Raw genomic sequence first — 20,368 nt, forward strand, 5'->3', positions numbered from 1 at the left:
TTACAAGTACCTGATATGCCAGTCAAAAAGTTCCTCTTTCATACGCCGTATTTCATCTGTGTCTGATGGACATCTCTTCAGGTAGTCAGAGAACTTTTGCTGCAAATAATGTCCAATTGACACTGGTACATTCCCGGACTTGGACACAAAGGTTTCACATTCTTCGAGAATCTCTGACACAACTCGATCAACTTCAAACACCACAGCTGTATCTAGTATAACTCCATCATCCCTTATGTACTGACCTGTAGAACACACATTGTTGAGGAATGTAAATAAATATTTCATTTGTCTTGCCTTTGTAATATCTACCTTTGACTCTAACAAACAAATTATAATGTGCATGGTTTTTTCTAAGTTAATCCACAATATTTAATGTATAACACACATTACTTACCATTAGCCAGGATACTTGTTCCCTTGCTGCAGTTAGCAAGTTGATGATAAAATGAATAATTTTGATTATGCTTACACCAAATATGATCACTGAATGGATTCACCACAAGACGCACGTCATATTTACTCTGCAAGTTTCCACAAAACTATCTCTTTCTTTATTGAGCATTATTCCTATTTTACGCTGACTACATGGAGAAAAATAATACCACACCGGTGGTATTACGTACATCTGTAGATCTTGAATTGTATTTTAAATATCAGTAGAAGTGTCAGAGATCTGAGAGGCCAGAACAGCTGTAGAATGAAAATTGTTATAATGGGATCCACATAAGCATTGCATGTCAAGCAGGCTACCACAAAAGAATACCCATTGAGATTATGAAGATGACTGTAAATTTTGCTTATGGTACCCAGTGAGGCAAACACTTACAAGGCAGAGGCATTATCTATCACGTCAAAACCTGGTTTGAATTTTTTTTGTTTTAATTGCACCAATGGTATACAACTATAAAACATTCTCTTTCAAAATTATGAACTGGAAGTTATCCAAAAAGAGATAATAGAGGATCAAATTCTCCAAACTATTACTGAGCTCAACACTGTCTGGAGCACAGCTCTGAATTCTTGCACTGTAGGACACCAAGCTCTTGTCGCAGTTTCCAGTGGTTTACAAGACAAAGCACTGGATCACCAATTGATCAGTGGATAGCTCACTTCTCATAGATAAGTGCAACTTATAGATCAGACATAATATATACAAACTAAATATAAAATTTATAAACATCAACATTTATTCCTTGTTACTATTATGAAAATGAAAAATACTGATATAATATTTGTAACATCATTATATGTTTATGGCTCAATCTCACAATAAATGTAGTAGGTCATTTGTCACTTGCAAGTTAATTCCAGTACCTAAAGATGAGGACACAGTAGAAAATTACTCTACGTGTAAAAGAGTGACTTTCAGCCAGTGTTCCATATGGAAGAAAGCTGCATGATCTTCACGTGATGGATTAGACCCACTGATAAGATCTCGTTAAAAAGGTGAACTGTATCTGGGTGTATAAATTAAAATGTTTTATGCTAACTACTTAAGTTGGAGCCACACCAAAGAATAGTAAAATCTTAGTGTGAAAATGATAACAGTTTTACAACTGGAAATGCTCAAAAATTTACATTTTATGGCTATGATATTTTAAATAACAGCTTCTAAAACAATATTTCATCTAATTTCAAGAAATTGTCAAGAATTACATGGTCTTTCTAGTGTCAGCAATGAATGTGCGTCAATGATAAAAAAGGTACTTATTATAGCACATAACAGCTTTTCCAGGAATCAGGAAATATGCCTGGAGTCACTGACTGATCACACAGATATCTCAATAGGGTGGGAGCAGGAAAGGATTCCCTGTCTAGTGAGATCAAATTTTAGCAATCTACCTGTACATTTCATTAGCAGAAAATATTATTGCTTTACTGTAATCTAATGGTGTTTACGGCCTTCTGGAACTTCTATATCAAATCTTGTGTTATCAATAAATAGCTAAACATAGATTTAAAGGCAAGAACTATATTTTGCATCATACCTAAACCTTCTGCAGAAACAACATCAGACAGTAAATTGAAACTTTTAGCAAGCTCATATATTGGATTGTTCTCCCCGTGGATCCACTGTGCTCCAGCTTCTAGGTAACTGTCACCAACTGGCACAGAACAGATTCTGCCACCAGCATACTCTTGTGCTGTAAAGAACAGTTCCCAAACAGAAATGTATAAAACACATTTTACATGTAACAGGAAAATTTATTTTTTTAGTAGAATATACAGCTTGATTTCATACAGAAGCTGAAACTGAAACCCAGTTTTTCCTTTCTGTAGTAACACTGTTCACGTTTACGTCGCACTTCACTTAGCGTAGATCGGGACTGTGTCCTAGGCATGCCCGATGTTAACTGACTGGGCACGGCCCGTGCTGCCGGAGTTGTTGTTGTTGTTGTTGTCATGACGGCAGAGGTCGCGTCCGAATTCTCCCATGCCCTCTGGTGGATGGGACTCTACTTGCGGCAACTACCGTCCGTGACGCGCCGTGCCAATGTGCGCCTCCCGCGATCTTTCTGGTGGCTACTACACTTTCCATATTCTTTTCTCTGGACTGTATGTTTCTGGTTAATTGTGACTTACGTGGCCAGCTGTTGTAATATCAGTGACCTAAACCAACATTAATTTGGTAGTTATCAATTTAACATTGTATGGAAAGAGCCATACACCAGGGAAATTCATTCTTGCTTCTGAAGTCTATGCATCTACGCTAGGCTCACACGTTAGTCAACATTCTTTTCCTTGCTGATGATCATGACAAGCATCCTCCAAAACTGAGCTACAGAGATCTGGTTACCCACTTGGAACAATGACTGTACACTACAATGACAGAGGAAGAAAAAGGATTTGTGTTGTATGGCAAAGATCAGAAACAGTAGAAGAAGGAGCACACTGTATATCCTCATAAGCAAAATGACATATGATTGCAGAAAGGATATCAAGAAGAAACTAACTTTTTGTTGAAAGTAGGCAATAATTAGAAGAACTCTGGATTCACACTCTATAAAAAATAACAAAGTTTATAACATTGTGGCTATTTATATGGTAGCAAAAAATGAATACAAAAAATGAAGACAAATCCCATAGTCAGGGAACCTGAAATAACATTTTTAAAAGAAGTTAACAGTGCTAAAATTCTACACTGCATGAAAAGCAAGACAATTTGATGAAAACTGAAGATCTTCACCATGAATGATAAAACAAAACTATAGATAATGACGGTGTCAACACACTTTACAAATGGAAAATCATGACTTGCCAAAGTTTGCTCTTGTGTATCAACCAAAGGGAGGAAAACCATGGGGTCTCCAAGTACAATGAGAGCTGATGACCACAATGTTGAGTGCCATAAAGATGCAACAACAACAATCCAAGTACAAAATGAAGCAATGGTCTAGAACAGAGAATAGTGAATGATCTGTAATTGATACAATGATGAATTTAACAGTTCATAATTATATAATTACAGTTATTCTTTATTTTTGTACATACTACAAGACTAAAGTTATCAATTAATTTAATGAATCATACTTGGTTAATTGCTGCCATTCACTGTTTACTTATAGGGTTGCAGTATTTCCTACTTTTATTCTAGTTACTTTCTCCCAACAGTTATTTTCACACATAAATTACCTCTTAGTTACACCTGGAGACATGATTCATTATCTGTAAAATTAAGTTAAGGATGAATGGGTTTGTAAATCTCTGAAGATTTATTTTTATTGCTTGTCACAAACAGCATTAAAGAGTATACATACTGACATATCAGAATAAGGACTAGGTTTTGTGAATACTTATATATATGAAATTTGGCCATTAGTTTCTTAACATCATTTCACTTTATTTTTCAGTTTTAACTGTATTTTTCAACAGAATTATCCCATCAGAAAGGATGTACATAAACTGCTCATCCTAACATGTCTACTTGATCTGGTGTTACTTTTGGAGTAACCCCTCATTAGTCTTATTTTTCCAGCCCTCTCTTTTGTCAGTTAAAGACACCTTTACCTGCAAAAACAAATTTTTCTATTTTTTACAACCTGTGCTTCTATCACTGTGGTTAGATAGGTAGAATATTCTTCTCTGAGTACTTACCACAATGTTTTATTATTTAACATTCATGGACCTTCATTGGAGAATTAAAATATAGTATATACTGTTCAAATATCATTTTTAGGAGCCAGACTCAGAAAAAACACCATTGTATTATAAGAATCACAAATGATATCAAAGATTACTCTTAGGGGTGCAAATCAACACACCTGTCTGAACAGCTTCTGCTGGCAATAGTCAAGTTAGCTTCAAAACTCCCCTACAACTGCTATAGGGTAAAAGACACTTGCAAGGATCTGTTTAGAATAACCATGAGAATTTTCTGGAAAATATGTGAAATTCAGTGATGAGTTAGTGCTCATTTCAGTTCATAGAAGTATTAACTCGAAGATTACATATGTTGTAATTTAATTTGTGAAGCTGAAGGGAAAACATAACAATTGTTGAAGTATTTCTTTGTTGTTAACCTACATGTACTAGAGCGTGATAAACTCTGACAACCATGAATGAAAGATAATTTGCTGGAGTTGCATGAATTGTTTGTAAAGGATCTCATAAATTTGTAAATATTATGCCTTATACTGAACCAAAAAAAAATAATACAAGCATCTTCAAATCTGACTTCCTTCATTTTGACTCACAGGAAATTAAATATAGAGTTTTCATTAGTAAAAGTTGCACAGATCTTTGCACTAGTATGAAATATTGCACCTACAGGCATCACTTTAAAAGTTCCTTTCTCTCGCTACAACTCACCTGTCCACATAACCATCTTTAAACTCCAAACTGAGCAACCCTTGACCCTTGCCCACCTTGTCTTTGACCTATAAGCTGCCTTCACCAACTACCAATTTCAACAGCTGCTGGCTCTATTAAAAATCATCCACCTTTCAGTCCTTTGACCTTCTAGCACACTTTGTGTAACTCTTCTTGAAGACAGCTGCAAACTGGAACAAAATACCCCAAACCACCACTGCAAGCTATCTACGCTATTAAGCAAATATCTCTTAAGTGGTAACGTTGTGTTCCTCTTTTCCTCTCCTGCATTTATCATCTACTACGTCACACGCGACACCCCTTCCGTTCTCTTTCCTAATCAACAAGCCTAGCCAGGCCTCCAAATTTAACCTCCCAGTCACAAAACATCCCCCACCCTAGCTCAGACATAGCCATAATCAACTCAAATACCTCCTTTCCTACACCTCTCAACCATTCTTTCCAAAAGCCTAACCTTCACTTCAACACCAAATATCAATCACACTGTCTCCTTCCAAAGGCCTAACCTTCACTTCAACACCAAAATTCAATCACATTGTCATTGCCAAAGATCTTGCCTCTTTTAGTATCTTTGTCAGTGCTGATACTAAACCTCCTATACCCATGACCTCAAATGAAAGTACCTCTTCACCAACTAATTCCAAACCATGCTAAAAGAGTGAGCATCAAACCCTGCCTAGAGCAGTTACAGCCGATATCCCAAAATACAGTAAAGAACTACCGTAGCCACTGTGGGAATGTGATTGGTTACCATCCCGAAATCAAACACTTCCACTTTATATTTTGATACAGATGTATATTTAAGTACAAGCATCTACATGTGTATATACAACAAGTCACATAAACAGACTGAATCATCACATACTTTTTGTCCAAAGAACTTGTGATTATATCGACACCACACCACCATATCCGGTAGACCAGCACTTCTAATGCATCAGGCAGTGGCTTCCCATGCTACATAAAAGACACCAATCACTTCCTGGAACAACTCAAATCCATTTCTACCCTCATCACACCTGCAACCCTCCTTTTCACTGTTGATGTGACCTCGTTCTACACCAACATGACATATACATATGCCCTCTCAGTCTTAGAACATTACCTCTGCCACCTGAAAGACAACCTAAAACCTCATTTACCTTAGCCAACGTCATCCCTTTTTGTTACTGCTTTACATTTGAAGCCAAGCCACAAACAAACCAGGAAGTACATTAACCACTAGGCGAAACAGTATGGCCCCATCCTAAGCCAACCTTTCATGGGCCACATCAAAGAAGCATTCTCAAGACCCATAAGCTGGACCCTCTGACTTAGCACAAATTTATCAATGGCATTTTTGTGGTATGAACTTACACTTTCTGTAAAAGCTTAATTCCTTCTCTCAACTCAAATTAACCTGCTCCATTTAAAACCCAAAGCCAACTTCCTTGGCATTGATCTTCATCTCAGTACTACTCACATCCACACCTCAGTCTGTTTAAAACAAAACCATAAACAACAGTAACTCAATTTTGACAGCTGTCACGCATTCCGCATCAAATGCTCCTTATAGCTTAGCCACCTGTGGCAAACTTATCTGTTCCACCAACAAATCCTCTACACCTATACTGACAAGCTCTTCCAGGCTTTCCTATCCTGCAACTACCTCACAGACCTTGTCAAAAAAACTGCCAGGAAGTTTCTCCTTCACCCTCCAACAAATACAGCTCCAACTTCCAAAACACTTATTAGCAACACCCTTGTCGCACAGTGTGATCCTGCCCTCATATGCCTAAGTACATTACTCAGTTAAGGCCATGACTTTCTCGGGTCATGTCCTGAAATGAGATCAACTCTTTCTGATAACCTTCACACACCATCCATTGTTGGCTTTCATTGTCATCCTAACCTTCGGAACATTTTTGTATAACTGTACTCCCAGACCTTAATCCCTACTTTAAGGTTCTTAGTTCTGCAGTCAATCCTGTTGCAAAACCTGGCCCATGAACCCATTCACTACCACTTACTCTAGCCTCATCATTAGCAAATCCCATGACATGAAAGGCAGGGCAACATCTGAAATCACACATTTTGTTTATCAATTGGCATGTGGTCACTGCAAAGCAGGTTTTTTAAACAGGCTGAGCACATGAATGGCCACATAATAACTGTCTTGAAGATTTATTTATTCAGAAATTTATTTTACTTTGTTATTTTTTATTTTTTTGCCTTCATGTCCTCCGCTCACTGCTTCCCCACCCTCCCTCCTCCCACCTCTCTCTCTCTCTCTCTCTCTCTCTCTCTCTCTCTCTCACACACACACACACACACACACACACACACACACACAACTTTTGGTTTTCTCCAGTTCCTTTTTTGCCTTCCTTCAAGTTCTTAATTCCATTATACTCCCAAGTTCTGATTTCTCTTCCTCTCACTCTTTTTTACCTCCCACTCTGTCTTTCATCATGTCTGGAATGAGGCTGGCATAATGCTTACCATAGCATTATCTTCGAAATTCCACTCTCTCTGATGTCCTCCTTCACTTTTGTCACCCCTTTCTCCTCACAACATAAGTGTTTCTCTCAACCTGATGTGTGGGTGATCTGCCCCTCTTTTCAAATCTTCCTCCCTGGATGAGGAACTATCAGTTGCGAAAGCTGGAATAATTGCTTCTACTTTTATATGTGTCTATCGGCAGCACTAAAAATTTCACTACTTGCTTTATAATCTTCCTAAACTTATCCCTCTTTCCTACCCAAGGAAGGAGCTATCTATTCTGAAAACTGGAATGTTTGTTTCAGGTTTTACATGTGTCCATTGTCAGTACTAGGAATTCCATTTCCTAAACATAAACACAGGTCATCCATTCTACCAGCTAGCAGTTTTTTCTTGTATGAAGTGTGCTGACCACATCTATCCAAGATAAGTCCATTGTTCTATTTCTTTCTCATTTCAAACTATGGTATTTGTTTTGACTAAGAGGCTACACATAGGTACTTACCCTCCAATATCACAATATCTTGAATCCCACCTTCAATCAGACTTTTTGCAGCTGCAAGACCAGAAATTCCTGCACCAACAATAGCTACTTTGTGAAAGTGTGACTCATTTGTAGGAAATTGTGTCAGGTGCTGATTTTCAGTGTCTTCAGATCTGAAAGTTGCAAATATATGCATTTTGAAGAAACAACTCTATTATGTATTTCAGTCATTGCACTTAAATATAATTATGGAACATAAAATATCAGTAAACAGAAATAGGATAACTGAGGAAGATGAAAATTTCTGCTAAATGATGTTATATAAACACTGAAAAGCTCCTACAGATTACAGCTAATACTACAAATTTGCCACTGAAAGATGTCACGCAAGTAAGATGGGAGTTTGCTGAGGAGTCTTTAATACAGGCTATGAAGATACAAAACAAGGTGTTGAACTGGATGTTAAACATAAAATGCATAAATTATAGCTGATGTAGAGTTAATTAAACACCAGTCATTAAAAAGTAAAATATTTTAATCTCTTCTTACGTGAATTATCTAGAACTGATACAATGTTCATACTCAGGAGAATAATGCAAGAATCCTTGACTGGAAAATAATATAACAGGGTATTCCACAAGGCTCTATATTAGGCCTAGTCATGTTTCTTTCCCATGAGAATGATTTATCAGTAAATATCAGGCCCCCATCAGCTTTGTTTGAAGATGATATTTCTGGGTTAGTTGAAAATCAGAATGCAGAAAATATTCCTGAGCTGATAATCAATCAGTATTCTCAGTAGCTTAGAAACTCAGCTTATGGGTGGAATTTGAGCATTTCTAAAGCCTACATGATGCAGTTCAGAAACAAAAAATTAAAAATTGTCTACATTAACATGTAGAAGAAACTGACTTAGTCATATACTTAGGCTAATTTAGATGAAGATTTGAACTAGCACAAACACAGTGAGAACATAGAAACCTAATTAACCAGCTTTGCATTTGCAGTGCATATACTACCAACTGCACCTGACCTGATCATATGGCAAGTAGTCTTATGATGGTTACTCCAAATCTGCAATCCGATATGGTATTGCTGTCTTGGGAAAGCTCAACTACTACAGTATAGCCACTAGCAATTAACTAAGAAATCATTCATAGATTATATTAAAGCTTTTGACAGAGTGGTAAGATATAAAATGTATTACAAAATATAAGGGGCAGTCAAATGAAAACAACACCCACCACAATGAGACCATGGAATGGTTTCACTGGAAACTAATCACCAAACACATTCAGATATTTATCCCAGTGGGAGATGAGATGATCAACTGCTGTTTTGTACAATGCAGTTGGCCACTGACAGATCCACAGCCACATCCACTCTTGCATTTCCTTGTCTGACTGAAACTGACAGGTCACTAAAGACATAAAAATCACATGGTAAAAGATTTGGGTTGTATGGAGAATGTTACAACATTTCCCAACCAAATCACTTAAGCATAGCCTTTGTACCACTGGTAGTGTGAGGGTGGGTACTGTTGTACAACATGAAGACCGTCCAACAGCATTCCTGGGTGTTTTGTTTTTACGCTATGTCACAATTTCTGAAAAAGGGTCTTTATAGCACTGCACAGTGATTGTGGTTCCACACTTGAGAAACTTGACTAGCAGAGGGCCCCTGCAGTTGAAGAAGAAGGTCATCGTGACCTACCCGGAACTTGTGTGAATAGCTTTGGATTTGTTTGGCAGGAGACATGTGGGATGTTTTCACTGTTGGCTTTTCCATTTGCCCTCAGGTTGTTGGAATGCTGCCAGACAGAATCAGTCTGGCCGTTGAACAGAATCATCCTGTTGTGTGATAATGCCCATCCCCATTCTGCCAACCAGGCAAAGGCTAAGCTTTAGTGATTTGGTTGAGAAATACTGCAACAGCCTCTGTACAACCTGGATCTGTCGCCATGTGATTTTCACATCTTCGCCAACCTGCAGAAAGACATGTCTGGATGACAGTTTTTGACATATGAAGAAGTGCAAGAGTGGGTGCAGTTGTGGGTCCATCAGCAGCCAACCACATTCTACGAAACAGGAACTTATCATCTCATTTCCCAGTGGAATAAATTTCTTAATGCATGTGGTGATTACTTTTGAATGGAACCATTCTATGGTCCCATTGTTGTGGGTGTTTGGTTTTCATTTGACTACCCCTTGTATCTTAAACACAACACTTACAAGTTTCTAAAAATTCTCAAAACTGTGCCTTAAATCATGTGTACATATGCAAAGAGTAGGGGAATAATTGTATGAAAGAAAATATAAGGTCTTATATTTGTGAATAAACAAGTGAAACACATGGATTTTGCACTTAGCTGGTTTTATGACACATTCTACACTAGCATGACAAAGACAAACATGGTATTGTCAGTTTACTCCACTAAACCCAATAAAAATCGTTAGCACAAAACCAGTATTTCATTTGAGCGATTACAACTTCTCTCTACAGTTGAAAGTCAGATATTGTTGGTCATGATTACTTACTACCTGTCCACTGACTTTGGTAAAATGATGGTTGCTTTCATAACGAGAAAAACCATCAATAACAATAAAATATGTTATCATCAAACAAGGAGTACTGAAGATCACAATTTCAACAATATGATGTTTCTCTTGGCTGTCCAAACTATCATGTGATACATAAATGTTGATGATTCAAGTCAACATATCAAAAACAGCCAATATGACATTTCCATTGTTTTATCAAATATCAAATTACAACTGACACAGCTCTGGACACATTAAGATATTACTTCTTCTCATTATATTTCAGTATTACTACCCAAGACCTTTACACGATGTCTGTACTGAACTGAAACATGCACATATTATATATATATATGTTTATTACATTATTCTCTCAACAATGTACTTCTATATTTTTTAACGTAGCAAAAGGATAGTGAAAAGGATAGCAGAGATGGTGAGTCACAGATAGGAACAACAAAAAGCCAGTCAGAAAGTGAGCTTTCAGCACAACAAGGTTGGCTTCAGCTGCCACAGACTGAGGTCATGTGTGTGTGAGTTGTGTTTGCATGAATGGGTGTGTGTGTGTGTGTCTGTGTGTAGGTTGTTGGCTGAAAGCTGACTTCCTGACAGTGTTTTTGTTGTGCCTATCTGTGACTCAGCATCTCTGCTATATGGTGAGTAGCAACAATCCTTTTCATTATATTATTACATTCCAGCCTGAATTTTTTAATGTAGCAAAATATTAGTATTCAACACACTGTTAGAAATAAGCTGCTGGGAAGCCACCATACATCTACAATTCTATGTTATAAGTATATAATATGTTGACTCACACTTGTGACATCACACAAGCTGTGACACAATTAGGTTGGGGCAGCTGTTGTATAAAGCCCAGGCTGCAAATCAACTCGTCTCATGTTGATTCCACACAGGTGCAGGATGACATCACATCATCCTGAATCCAAGTCACACTCTCAGATAAATGGTTAAGTAATATTTATGAGCAAATATCATACAATTATAAGATCATGCATGAATAGCAGTGAATGGGGAAGGATGAATGATGACTAATTTCATCATTATTATTAATAGTGCAATCTTTATGTAATGAGACTTTTCAGACACACACATTCCAAAATATTTAAGCACATCATTTCTACTTTATGTGGAAAAGAAGACATGCAAAGGAAGGTAACTGGGGAAAATGGGCATCATTTCTCAAGCTTTTGGTGCTTTTAAGAAAATCAATTTAAGGTATTTCTGTAAGGTAAAGAATGATACATTAAGGTAACAGAAAATACTATACCAAGAAATGTAAAAGAAAAGAAAAAGCAAACAAAGAAATACATAAGAAAATGAAAAGGAAACAAATACAATACATCAAAATCATTAAGAAAAGAAAGAGAATAGCTCATAAAGATAGAGAAAGAAAGCATGTACCAAAACAAAGAAATGGTAGGGAAAGGAAAGATGTGAAAGAGAGTGCTTAAGAAGAAAGGGGAAAGAAATTACTATTAAGCGAAACCCACATGGATGGTAAGAGACAAATACATGTTCCAAAGCCAGTTCCTGTCCCTAGAATATGGGAGTACTAGTGTTAGATGGAGAATGCAGGTTTCTGCTGTCACATTCCAGAAAATACTCACTGACTGGACATAGGCAGCTTAGCTGCATGTATTACGTTTTACTGATAAATGAGTGGTAGTGAAAAATTTATTCACAGAATTTATAAAGCACTTGAGCCATGACCGGGATTTTAAATCCAAGTTTAAAAACCCAAAAGAATGCGAAAAATATATGCATTTTGTGTATTAAATGAGAAGGACAGTTTAGGGAGGGTGAGAGTGATTCCCTAGATACACTGGTTAAGGAGCAGTTATCCTTTGGCCACACTGATATGTGATAAGTATGTGGAACATAATATTTTGTTACTATTTTATTTTAGAATTTGCATTTTAATTTTATATAGGTATATCTGCTGTGTGTGTATTATTTACTCATTCATTCAGCTGAATGGAATTAATTGAGACACAAAGGGATCTCTCCCTGAATTGCAGTGGCTATGGGTTATTGGTGTACAGTTAGAACAGGTACATGAAACAGTGAAAGCGTAATGCAATTACAAGTACAGACAGTGGTCACTGTTGCGACAGCATACATATTTTATGGTATGACCCCCATAAAAATTAATACTTAAGGAAAAGTTCTCAATCATGAGAACTGGCAATCATTTAAGTGGATTGTCACAATTTGACACATTTGATGTCAGAACTAAATCACTGTCTCAGAGACAACCTGTTGTAGAATCACCATCCAATACCAGCAGTACAAACTAAATAGTACTCACATTGTCTATGGCAATTCTTGTTTAGTATACTAAAATTTTATGACTATACCAAACATCTCTCAGCTACAATAAACTGGCAAAGAGACAAAATATGTTTTCTTTTAATATGAATACCTTGCTCTTGAAAATGCTGTGGTACATAGCAATAGGTACCTGGTTTCTCCATTAGTATCATTTGCCTCCCTCCTTCACCATCAATAATTCTAAGTCTTGGAAAACGAAGCCGACTTTCTGCTACAAGTATGAATCTCATACTTCACACAGTCTCTACTTATAGTATTTTCTTCTGTCTTTTTACCATGTAAGATCTCTCCAACAGCTTCCTTCACATGCTGTTTTCCTCTTTTTCTATATATGTGTCATCTCCTCTTAACTTTTTCACATTTTCTTAATTTTTTATCTACATTTATTTATTTTCCATTGTTTAGTTTTCCTATTTCCTTAGCCTCTCATTCTTCTACTAATTTTCTGCCTTTCTCTATCCTTCATTTCCATGTCAATTTATTTCCAACTGTTTGTTCATTTCTTTGACCTAGTGACTACTATAATCCACTATTATCAAGTTGGTATAGCAGCCCTGTCTATTATTTCCAATTCTTATCTGCATTTTTTTTCATCTTGAAAATGATTAATATATGGGGATGTGGTGAAAAGTAATTCCTCTGAATTTTTTTATGTAAAAATTCTTAAAGTTTTTTTTAAATAAAACAAACATTATCATCATTCTACATCTTTATTCTTCATGTCTACATATTTGCAGTCCTTTGTCATTAGAGGGTTCTGAATTGTAGTGTGTAACATGGCAGTAATCATGTCAGTGCATGAGAAACAGCATGCTGTAACTGAGTTTCTAATTCACAGAGTTCACCCATGCAAGCAGCATCTTCTCCTTCAGCATGACAGTGCCAGACCACACACAAGTGTTGTGACATCTGCAACCATTCAACACCTCGGGTTCACTGTGATCGATCATTCTTCTCACAGTCTCAACTTGGCCTCATCCCATTTTCATCTGTTTCCAAAACTTAAAGAATATATTTGACAACTTGACATTGATACTGATGAAGTGGTGCAAGCAGAGGTGAGGTTGCAGCTCTGCCAACAAAGTCAAAAATTCTACAATGATGGTATCAACAAAATGATTTACCATTGGGAGAAATGTGTTTGTCACTAGGGTGAGTTCACTCACACATGGAGCACACTCTCCTTCAGCATGAAAATGCCAGACCACACACAAGTGTCACAACATTTCCAACTGTTCAATACCTCGGGTTCACTGTAATCAATCATTCTCCTCACAGTCCCAACATCCTCCCAGTTTCATCTGTTCCCAATGCTTAAAGAATACATTTGACAACTTCACTTTGATAGTGATGAAGTAGTGCAAGCAAGCATTGAGGTTGTGGCTCTGACAACAAGGTTGAACATTCAACAGTAATGGTATCAACAAACTGGTTTTTTGTTGGGAGAAACATGTTCGTCGCTAGGGTGACTATGTTGGGAAATAAATATGTAAACACGAAGAATAAAGTTGTAGAATGTGAACAATGTTTGTTCTATATAAAAAGCTTTAAGTGTTTTGACATTAAAAATTCAGAGGCATTACTTTTCATTACACCCTCATGCTGAACTTTTAGCAACAAATAAGGAGAAATAATTTTGTGCATTGCAATTTAGAAAACATAATCCAGCAGTAGATTAATTCTGCCACTGGTTTAGTAAGTAGCTGCCTCATAAAAAGTAAATGTCATAAAAAGTCATAGGTTATTGTTTGCACAATATGAGGTAACAAAATATTGAGAGCATATTTAAGATCCATTCACAGACATCTCTGGGAATTCAAAAGCCAGAGAAAGAACAAACATTAACTTGCAAACAACAGTATGTTAAGCAAGCATATAGTGTCACACAAACTGCAGTTACAATTGGTATCATGCACCAGAGACCAAATATGGATGAAGTCTTGTGCTGTGATTTTAATAAACCCTGAATGCCTCAACATCAGTGAAGCTTAAGTAAAAGCACATTACCATACTGGTCAGACTAATGAAAAGAGGGATGTACTATCAGTATGAAAGCATTAACATGCAGTCTTGTAAGAAAACAGATTGCAAGCATTTCAGTTTAATATACACAATTAAATTCTGGAAACACTTGTGCTACAGGTTTCTTAGGAAATATATGATAGGAACAGCAACAGTATATTCAAGTCCCAGTAGATAAAAATATCCACCGCTGTACTGAAACAATCATAAACACCTGCCTGGGTAACCACTGGTTACTCACCCTTCTCCCCAACCCTCTCATCCTCCCCTCCTCCCACTGGATACCATGGGAGTAAAATAATAATAATAATAATAATAAAAATAAAAAAAATTGCAGTGTATGCTTTTAATGAAAGCTTTATTTCAACCTTAATTGTACAACTTAATTGGTTTGAGAATTCTGATGTAATATTTAACACAATAATTCCTCAAGGACTAAACTGAAAATATGAAACCTTTAATGAAGTAGGTATTCTTCATACTTATTCCAAGAGTCTGATGAATAAAAACAGGCAGATTCCCACAGAATATATGCTAATTTCATCAGTAACCACTACAAATATGTAGGACATAACAGTCAGTAATTCTCCAGTTTGGCTACCTTATGAAATGAACATAATATTTGTATTAACCTTTCTGCATACAAAGGCAGTGTTTGATGCCATAGACAGGGAAAAGGTGTGGGAAACTCCAAAGAAAATTGGAATAGAGGATGACAAGTTACATAGGGTCAAGAATTTGTATGAAGATAGCTTCAATACAATTAAAACACCCATAGGAATGGCTGAAACCTTTTGCATGAAATATGGATTAAGGAAAGGTGGAGTTCTGTCTCCTCTCCTTTTCATTGCTGAAATGAATGAGATCCAGGTAAAAGTACACCAATCCATCAGAGGTGAAAAAGCAAAATCCATGTTTTTTTGCTGATGGCATATGTTTGTGGTGCAATTATAAGGAAGACCTTCAAGATCAAATAAACACCAGGGCAGAAGCTGCTAAAGTATATGGTCTCTTCTACAGCCAGGAGAAAAATGAGGTAATGGTCATGAAAAGAAAAGAGCAACCAATCAGACATGTCAAAATGGAGGGGAAACAGCTACAGACGATCCATCATTGCATATATCTGGGCAATGTTGTCTCTAATACTGGTTCCATAGACAAAGAAATTGCTCACAGACTTCCAGCAGGTAGTAACTTCTATGAAATAGTTAAACACCTAATACAGAACAAGAAAGTACCAAATTTTACGTATTACATGCCAATTATGACATATGGTTGTAAACGTGGACCATAAGAAGAATTTATACAGCTGAGATGAGATTTGTTTGTACCTTGGTCAGATGGACATAGAGAGAGAATTCAAACTGAGGAAAAACAAAAACAGGCTCAAGTTGTAAGACAAAATAAACTCGCCGCAGCACATAGATGCTAACAGGCTACCAAGATCATTGTACAATCTGAAATTCAGAGATAAAAAACCAAGAGGAAGATCAAAACTCAGTAAAAGATATGGAGAAATCTGACATTGAGCAGAAAGGACATGCCTGGCACACTACTGATGTGGGAGAATTTAAGGACAATAATTAATGGAGAAGCCTCATTTGCTATCCTGTTGAAAGCTTTTAAAATGTGGTGCTACAGAAGAATGCTGAAGATTAGATGAATGACTGAATAACAAATGAGGACATTCTGAATTGAACTGAGGAAAAATGAAATTTATGGCACAACTTTACTAAAAGAAGGGATTGGTTGATAGGACACATCCTGGGGCATCAAGGAACTGTCAATGTGATACTGGAAGGAAGTGTGGGGTGTAAAAATTGTAGAGGAGACCAAGGTTTTAAGCAGATTCAATTGCATGCAGACTGAGGTAGTTATGAAGAGAAGAAGAGACTTTCACATGGTACAATGGCATGGAAAGTTGCATCAAGCCAGTCTTAGGACAGAAGCAACAACCTCAACAACAATAAGTTTAAAAGGTTACACTGTATGGTAAGTCTTCCCTCTATCACAACATATTTGTTTATAAAAGTGTTTTTTTCTTATTACTAAAAGCCAGCAGTTTTTATCACCATCATCAGGAACAGATCTTTGCTAACCAACTGCCAGATCAGTTTATTTCTTTTCTTATGATGGGATGAAATTATATGAAAAGAAATTCTATTATTATGTAAGTTTATCTATCCAAGTTTATTCATAAGTTTAGACTGTTATGGGAAGATGTTACTTAACACTGAGTACCCATACTAAACACTATTCATTTTACCCAGTTTGAAAGCAGTCATAGAAACTGTAATGTAATGTAAAAGAATGTTTCACATGTATGCTGATTTTATGTTACAAGTTTTTTGGCCTACATGATTTTATGACAATGTTGTACAAAAGTACAAGCTCATCATCAATATCTCATCACCCACTCATTTACAGTAGTTCAACAATTGTTTTCTTCAACATGAATTTTGTGTAAAATACCCAACAATTAACTTATCAGATCAAGATTTCCATCCATTACATGTGGATGTAAACGAATGTTATCAGAATTTCATTTTCATTGCCCAAAATTTTAATTAAAGGTTGCCAGTTGTAACAGAGCCTTGTAAATGATGCCACTATTGCAGACACCTATACCTCTGTCTTCAGTCGAAATGATCTGACACTCAGTCCACACTAGGGAGAACATACAATTTCAAGCGCTCAAAATGACTTATAAATCAAGAAGTAATGGAAATAATTACTTTTAAAACAATCCTTATGCATTAAAATTCTTTAAAAATACACTATCAGTGTTATCATATTTTACATCCTAAAAAACCTTGGGTGTAAATGAACTTCCTAATCATTTCAGTTTCCCTGAATGTTCCAAACCACACAACAAAAGTAAATCAAATGTGTAAACCATATTATTCATGGCTTTCAGTCATACATGTAATGACACAGTTATGATAGGCTGCCTCTCAAAAAGTTGAGTTTTCATTTATCCACTCAACTTGCAGTTTTTATGGACCGGTGATACATGCATAAAAGCTTTAATACAAATATGATTCAATCATATATCACATTAATTCTCGAATGACACCACATCACTGCAACAATATTGTGAAAATTCCTACAGATTAAAAATGTGTGCAGGATCAGGATTTGAATCTGGACCCTTGTTCCTTGTGGAAATGTTCTACCCAACTGAAACACCCGGCACAATACATGAAGAGTCATAAAAACTTCAAATATGATACGTGTTACTAGTAGAGTAAAAACTGTGAAGGCAGTTCATTAGTGGTATGTAAACTTGTCATTTCATAAGGGCAGTGCCTACAGAGCACTTGGGTGTGAGTTAGTACATTTACATCTAGAGTACTTCATATACTACTGTCAGTCAGTGAACTGACGACGATGGCAGAGATGGCCATCGAAAGCTCGAGGATTTTATTCGAATTGACGCGGCTGGGAAAGTGAGAACATTTTATTCACTATTGTCACTTCCTTGCTTTCCTGATCCTGTCATGAGTGTTGTGCAGGATCAACAGTTTTTGAGCTCAAATTTGTTTAATTTTACCTTCATGGTCTTCTCCCAAGATATATACTGCCTGACAAAGAAAATAAGGTAGCAGATAGAAACTCTTTCAGAAAACCACTGAAGGATAGTCATATTTCAGGTATTTAGCAACTCTGCCTATATTTAACAACCCTGCCTACTTCAGCTCTTGGTTTGTCCTATCTGCTTATGAAGGAGAAACCAAGACCTTACTGCCGATCACAACCACATGTACTTAGTCCTTTATATCTTTCTTTATTTTTCCAGAATACAGGAGAAGGCAATGGGAAGCAAGCCCAATGTTTTGCTTCCAAGAAAGAGCATTCTGAATTAGCCTGCAGTGCAGACAAACCAAACATTGGGCCAGCTACTCCAAGATGCAGAAGACTAGGAGAAAATGATATGAAGCTTCATAGGTTGGCAGTATGAGCCCACTTAATATGGTGTTGCACCCGATTTGGTCTTCATGCATATACTGATTTGATTGGAAAGGGTGTCTTAAAACTGTTATATCCTCTCCCAAGGCAAGTTGACCATCAACTGTCTACTGTTGTACCTAGTCCTTGATATCCTATATCCTGGCACTGGGACAGAATCGACGAACAAGCTGGTCTCACACATGTTATATTGTGCACAGATCTGGAGATCTTGCTCGCCACAAGAGTACTTCAATATCACACAGAAAATTCAGAGAGACATGTGCAGTGTGTTGAAAAATGGCTCCACAATGCTGTCACATGGGAGGTAACACGTGAGGATGCTAGATTTCCTTGACAAACCATTGTGCTGTCAGAATTCCCTCAATCACTACAAGCGATGACCTGAAACCATATCCAATGGACCTTTGTGAAAGGCAAAGGCTCCTGGTTCAAGTCTTGGTCCAGCACACAGTTTTAATCTGCCAGGAAGTTTCATATCAGTGCACACTCTGCTGCAGAGTGAAAATCTCATCCTGGAAACATCCCCCAGGCTGTGGCTAAGCCATGTCTCCGAATTATCTTGTCTTCCATGAGTGCTAGTTCTGCAAGGCTCGCAGAACAGCTTCTGTGAAGTTTGGAAGGTAGGAGATAAGGTACTGGCAGAAGTAAAGCTGTGAGGATGGGGCGCGAGTCGTGCTTGGGTAGCTCAGATGGTAGAGCACTTACCCGCGAAAGTCAAAGGTCCTGAGTTCAAGCCTTGGTCCGGCACACAGTTTTAATCTGCCAGGAAGTTTCATTGTTTTACTGTTTATGGCTACATATGTATTTAACAACCAATGTCCAGCCTACCTCTGCAGGGTACATTGCATTGGGAATTTTAAATTTCTTTGCTGCATTTCTGTATTGGAAACCCATATCAAAATGTTTCGAGACATAAATCAAATAGGATGAGACATTGCATCACCATTTCCATTTCTGTGGATGAGTTTTGTGGTGACAATCATTCAGTTATTTAAGCATATACAATATTTTAAAAAATATGTAGCATAGATCCAAAATGCATGCACAAGAATAACAACCCACTCATACACACTTGTTCAAGAACATATGAGGGAAGAAATACACATGCCTCATAACCACAAGCAGAAAATTTAAGAGCTATGTGAAAGAGCTGTTTAGAGAATACTAATAATAATATACATAAATGAATAAACAATTTAATGGAGAAATTGAAAGAAACATTACCTGCGTGATTTAAGGATATAGTCTGCTATTTTCCAACCTGTTTCTATGGCAGTATTTATAATAGAATGATCACATAAATTGGCAAGTTGGTGAGAGAAAAGTAAGACCTGAAAAGAAAATAAAGCAGCTTGGAGAGAGAAATGTAAGACCTGAGAAGAAAATAACTGCATGTAAAATATAATCATTCAAAGTACCTATGAGTGTTACTATACATAACTGAGTGTTAACATACATAATTAAGAGGAAGAAAGTGGTACATAAAATGTCTCATGTGCATTTTTAATAATAAACAATTTTTCATGAGCTCTCTCACACAGGAATGGAGGAAAATAGAACAGGAATAATTCAATGTAATAAATGATTCCAGAAACTGGATAACTACATCTACATCTACTCTGTAATGATTATCTCATCAAAATTCATACACTGGAAGATATAGTGAAGTGATAGCAGAAGGCAG

The 20,368-nt window shown here is 36.8% G+C and overlaps 1 protein-coding gene across 3 annotated transcripts in view; it reads right to left on the reverse strand.

The window, feature by feature from the left end:
• The window catches only part of LOC124788562 (spermine oxidase-like), a 149,873-nt gene that overhangs the window by 31,588 nt on the left and 97,917 nt on the right, over positions 1–20,368 (reverse strand). For all 3 annotated transcript variants that reach the window (XM_047255850.1, XM_047255836.1, XM_047255843.1), the window contains exons 9-12: positions 19,909–20,015; positions 7,820–7,971; positions 1,992–2,147; positions 11–245 (exon numbers count right to left, since the gene is read on the reverse strand). In XM_047255850.1, the coding sequence (XP_047111806.1) occupies positions 11–245; positions 1,992–2,147; positions 7,820–7,971; positions 19,909–20,015 (650 nt within the window). The remainder of the gene's footprint in view (positions 1–10; positions 246–1,991; positions 2,148–7,819; positions 7,972–19,908; positions 20,016–20,368) is intronic.

Source organism: Schistocerca piceifrons, chromosome 1 (genome assembly GCF_021461385.2).
Source record: "Schistocerca piceifrons isolate TAMUIC-IGC-003096 chromosome 1, iqSchPice1.1, whole genome shotgun sequence".
In the NCBI taxonomy this organism is placed as follows: Eukaryota; Metazoa; Arthropoda; class Insecta; order Orthoptera; family Acrididae; genus Schistocerca; species Schistocerca piceifrons.